This window comes from Atractosteus spatula, chromosome 3, assembly GCF_055471065.1.
Source record: "Atractosteus spatula isolate fAtrSpa1 chromosome 3, fAtrSpa1.hap1, whole genome shotgun sequence".
NCBI lineage: Eukaryota > Metazoa > Chordata > Actinopteri > Semionotiformes > Lepisosteidae > Atractosteus > Atractosteus spatula.
In genome coordinates, this window is record NC_142708.1 from 22,906,330 (window position 1) to 22,912,329 (window position 6,000).

General features: G+C 34.8%; 1 protein-coding gene across 1 annotated transcript in view; it reads left to right on the forward strand.

Moving 5' to 3' along the window:
* The window catches only part of prr16 (proline rich 16), a 102,482-nt gene extending 96,766 nt beyond the window's left edge, over window positions 1-5,716 (forward strand). The window contains exon 2 of the mRNA XM_088910918.1: window positions 4,961-5,716. Within this exon, the coding sequence (XP_088767044.1) occupies window positions 4,961-5,716 (756 nt within the window). The remainder of the gene's footprint in view (window positions 1-4,960) is intronic.
* Window positions 5,717-6,000: the final 284 nt, after the last annotated feature.

Sequence of the window (6,000 nt, forward strand, 5' to 3'; positions counted from 1 at the left end):
TTTAAAATTTGCACTGAAATGGAATGATGTTAACTTATAAATTAAGCAGAACCCTTTTGCAGTGGTTTATACTAATGTTTCATGACCATGTGCATTAAGTTTCTATTATCTATCAGATTAAATCCCTGACAAAAATCAGAACAAGAGAACAGCTGGTCAATATCACTGATTACGTTGGCTATGCCATTGTCAAAAAGGTTGTAATATCCGATGTATCATTAACAAAAGTCACTTTCTAAAATTAGTAACTGGGGAATAATAAACAGCAGTGAAACAAACAACAATGAAAGCATAGCTTGACATTTGTAAAACTGTATTATTTCTATGTGGGATAATTAAGCAACAGCTCTTAATTTATCACAGATTTGCCCTGCAAAAGTACAAAGACCCTTGCACAGTTCTCAAAAGCACACATTCAAAGCATAAAACAAAAATAAACAAGTAAATAGATTAATAAAGAATTAATAAAAAAAATTGAAAAGCCATAATTCTGTAAGTATTCAAATCCTTTGCTGTGAGAAACCTAAATTAATGTACTGTAGGTGCACAAAATTACAAAGTCACGCTATTAGGTTAATGACCTCTGCGTGCAATAATAGTCACATGGTTTCAGAATTTAAAAAAAAAAACTTCCTCTGTGCAGTCCTTAAGTCAAATAGTAAATTTCAAGCAAAGATTCAAGCATGAAGACCAATGATCTTTAAAATGGACAAAGCTGTATAAAGGCACATATCAGGAGATGGGTATAAAATATTTCATAGAAGAGATTAGATCTCTTTGATTATGTTGAAGTTGATCATTAAGAAGTGGAGGGCACCCAGACAAAGCCTAGTCCTGTGAGGCTGATCATCCAAACTGCGCAGCCACACAAGGGTGAAGCTGGTTAAGATTCCATCTTGAGGGCAATGGCACCTTTGAAAGAGAGAATTCAGTGGCTGAGATAGAAGGAAATGTCCATGGGGTAATAAAATCCCAATCTCTCCCCAAAGGAGGCTTGTGTGGAACTGAAGGCCAGGTGTTCAGATAAGACAAAATTGGAAAATATTGTTGTAAATACAAAGCATAACATTTTATGCAAACCCAACATCGTCTATCACTCGCTGCCGTAGCAGCATAATGTTAAGAATAAAGCAGTGAATGTGCTTGAATGGTTCATCAAAGTCCTGGCTTGAATTCTATTGAATTTCTGTGGAAAGACTTTTGAAATCTGTGCAAAACACCTATACATAAGTGAATCCCAACCAACTTGTGAAACCTTGAGGAGCTCTGACAGGAAGAGTGGACAAAGTGTGCAACAATTCAGTATGCTGAATTGTTAGAAATTTACCCAGACTTACAGCTGTAACTGCAGCCAAAGGTGCTTTCACCAAATATTGAGTTCACAGATCTGAACACTTATGCAATTAATAAATGTCATTTTTTCCCTTTAGTTTTTGCTGACATTTTGATTGATTTATTATACCCTTAAAAGTACAGTACAATACTGTAAGTTAACCCACTAGTGCTTTCCTGTGCTTTTCCTGTACATACAGTACTGTATGCATAGTAGGGACAAAAATGTCATTAAATACAATGTTTATTTTGTTCAAACGGGATGTTGTTACCATCCTATTGCTACTGTACCACAACTCTCCAAGTGAGGTATGTTACAATTCTGTATAAGACTAATAGAATTGTATTTTCTTCATTGCATACAGTATGCAGAATTATTAGTAATTTTATAAATTGTAATTAGAAAACAGATCGTTTTATTTTAGATAAGAATTATAAAATGTACATAGTGGCTTTAGAAGCATGATATTTAACAGCAAATAAAGAAGGAAAAAAAAGAGGCCACATTAAAATAAAATTTTGAGTAGTGATTTGAATGACTTTGTCACGTACTGTAAGGTTCAGTCTAGCTGATATACAGTAGGTCTGCACTATATTAAGATCAATATATTTAAATCATTAATATTATAGTTTGCCATTGAAGACCCGTTAAGAATTTTTAATATAATTGCAATGATCACTTGCAAAACAGTGGTATTAAGTAATGGCATCAAGATTACGGCAGCTTGCAAAAATGACGATGATACTATATTTCATGTACAGTTTGAATATCTTTGGATATTACTTCACAGAATCCTTTAATTTGTGTGACTTATTGGAAATGTTGTTTTTTCATCCATTTATTCGGCTTATGCGCAGTTAAAACCTACATGCTGTGAAGGAGACACTTCCTGTTTCATTTTAAATAAACCTTTTAAAATTAAAAAATATATATTTGAGTAATGTAAATGCCACCCACAAAATCCCAAAATATTTGGATTGTAAATATTTGTCTTTTATCTTTGTTTCTTCATGTCGAAGCATGTAATCAAAATATACTGTATAATAAAGCCTGAGGGAGGAACTGCAGGACAGCATGATTGAAAAGCAGATTAGCATATCTGTGTGAAACACTACATAATAATTTCTGAAATTCACTATCTTGTCACTAGTTGTTACCAAAAACCAAACAAGATGCACCTCAACTGATCATGGATGCATTTCACACTTTTGTGCATCACCATTTGTAATGGGGATGTATTAGATATTAAACTATGAAACTGTAACATTTTATTATATTTTATCAAAATAGTATTATTGTTAATCTATTAATGTTGTCATTTATATTATTATACTATGTATTTGATGTTTTATTATAATTAATCAGATATCTACAGAACTATGCATTACTGTACGTGGACTGAACTGGGTTTAAAAATGTCCTGATTTGTGACACAGCACACATGACTTATACTGTACACGCAACTTAGAAACCCCACACAGAGGACAGTCTCCTGGTGAAAAATCCTTTTGGTGTGTTTAATCCCAGTAACATCCATTGTGAGGAACATTGCAAGTGCAAGACACTCCTTCTTGCATTGTATTAAGGGTGTCATTTTTTTCACAACCTTTATGATTAGTGTCTATTTATAATACTCAGTATTTCAAATAAGATAGATAAGATCACTTTATTAGCCATATACAATTTCTTGGATTAGGAATTTGTCTTTTTGCATACCCCAGCTTGCTCTCCATGAGACACACAGAAAAACATGGGGTCAGAGCACAGGGTCAGCCATTTATACAGGGCCCCCAGAACAGTTGGGGGTTAAGGGCCTTGCTCAGGGGCCCAACAGAGTAGGATTCCTCTGCCAGCCATGGGATTTGAACTGGTAACCTTCCAGCTATAGGCTCAGATCCTTAACCACAGAGCCACTGCTCCACCTCAAATGTCAGTAACTTTATGAGGAAAACACAAAGAACCTTCAATCCATTTAAAATGTTTAAATACTAACATAAACAAATACAACTCAGATTTGTATGTCAATAACAAGGAGACTCACACTAAAAAGGAGACTAATCTATTTGTTTTCTTGACGGCAAAGCAAATTCAGGAGAAGGAAACAAACTATAATAGTTTCTAACATTATTTAAAATAATTGTTAATATAAGACCTTTAATATTCACCTGTGGCACAAACCAAATTAACACTTTATCATAGAAATAATCTGTATTTTGTGAAGAGCACCTATAGCATTGACACATTTTGTTCTTGAAATGAGTCTATAGGAACCAGAATTAAAACAAATGCTACCCTCTCCCCATATTTGTATTTCATTTATCAATATGATCTGTACCATGTACAATAAAACCAATGATTATTCTCAGACCAAATCATTGATATTCTGTCAGTTCACTTTGGTTAGAGGTACTCACACAGCTGTCTGTTATGACTATTATGTTCTTTTGTTTGAACTACCAATGTAGGCCATTAGACAAAATACCAACATTATTTCCATTGATGTGGAGGAGTCTAAACAGCATATTTTGTACTTTACTGATACCCTGTTTTTCTTTCAAATACTTTAGTTTATCTGAATATACAAGAAATATTGATGACAAAATAGTTCTTTCCACTGCTAGGACAATTTATCTTCCCGCCTATGTGCCTACTCAGTCACAGTCCTCAGGTTTTAGTTATTTAGGTATTGATATGCCCCTTAAGATACAGTACATAAAGAGAATATGCATTAGGCCCTGAACGAACTTAAAATATATTTTCCTAGATCATCTTTTCACAGTGCACACTACATGGTAGGATCTCCCTTATAAAAATGAACATACTGCCTTTCATCAGTTTCTCATTTTCCACGATTATTTGGAATAAGCTCCTCCTCCTGTAAGGTTTTCAAGTACTCACTCTAATCTATATATTTCTATAATGTTGTTGACATCTTTGATATATTTAGTATATGAAAAAAACTCTTCCCTTGGGTTTTCTTTATTAAGTACCTCGGCTTCTGCTCAGCCATTCATACTTTATTCAGCTTGTTGAAACTGCTTTACCCACTTACTGGCTGATCCAAGTATTTCAAAAATCACTACATCTCTTCTCCATATGACATTCACTATCATCAAAGAGGAGTGCCCTCTGAGTTACTTTTTTATGGCACACAGAACATGTCAGGAACAACTCTTTCTTTTCCTCTAAAATTTTAACACACTAGCTGATCCATGTTGACCAGTGAGCTTGTATTTACAATTGCCTTTGATGGCTCAAATTTTTGCTAATATTTTTTTTTGAGTCTACCTGCAACCACAACATTTTTAATAAAATAGGGTGAAGACTTTAATACCTAATTGGTTGTATTCATTTTAAGAAATGGTTCTCATATCTGAAATAAATTCAGAATTTTCCCTTTCTTGTGAGCTCACTTATTTGTATGTGTTGGTCTTTTTTTGTTCTATTTCAAAAAGTTATTATATTTTTTAATTAAACTAGCCATATTAATTGGAAAGAGGATTTTTGTTGTAGTTTTTTAAGTGAGGTTTATGAACATTATTTAAAATAAATAATTTCCTCTAATTTTCAGAAACACAGTTTAACATTCCAGATTGATCACTGATGACTTTCCTCTGTATTTTGCAGGTAGTTCACCAGATAGACTCACTTACCTGTGACCTGCAGCTTGAGGAAGAAATGACAGACAGTTCTAAAACAGATACGCTCAACAGCAGCTCCAGTAGCACAACCACAACCACTGCCTCCAGCATTGAAAAGGTCAAGCTGCACTCAGAAGGACAAATCATCAAGGCTCTACCAGCCCCACCAGCTATCCTGACTGTGTTAAAGAAACCAAATCCCCCTCCTCCACCACCACGCTTGACTCCAGTCAGATGTGATGATTTGAATAAGACTCTACCTTCAGGGAACCCTCTTAAGACAAATGGAACTCTTCTTCGGAATGGAGCCTTAGCATTACCAGGGATACAAAAAAAGGTGCCGAATGGAGATGTATGCTGTATTTCCAAAAACATCCCAGAGAAAGTGCCCATACCACCACCTCTGCTAAGGCCTGATAAAGACAGATGCCCACAGGCAACAAGAGAGAGAGTCCGATTCAGTGAAAAAGTGCAGTATCATGGTTACTGTCCAGACTGTGATGTGCGATACGATATTAAAAACAGGGATGTTCACTTACACACTGAACCCCTTCACACAAAATTAAAACCACCTCATCACTGTCTCCCACCACCACCTCCTCTGCCTCCTTTTGAAAATGGCGGGATAGGTATAAGTATCAGTCATAGTTTTCCTCCTGTGAACCCTGGATCTGTGCCTCATCCAGTTGCTCCTAAACCACAGAAGACTATCCTCAGAAAATCAACCACTACAACAGTTTGATATATACTGTTTGACCGCTTTCTAATTTATCATTATTTTTTTTTTAATGTTATGAGCACTGTCTACTCCAGGAAAACAAAATTGCAAAACAGGATGTAAAAAATAATTAACCCACCACCAGTCATTTTCAAGAAAATAGCAAGAAAACACAAATATGGTAAGTGAGATTTCCTATGCATTTTGGACCAAAGTTTGTTTGTATATTGTTTTTTTTAATTTTCTTTTCCAGTTATCCTTTTAAAACAAACATCAGAATATACAGTAAAGGGCATTTTCTGATCTGT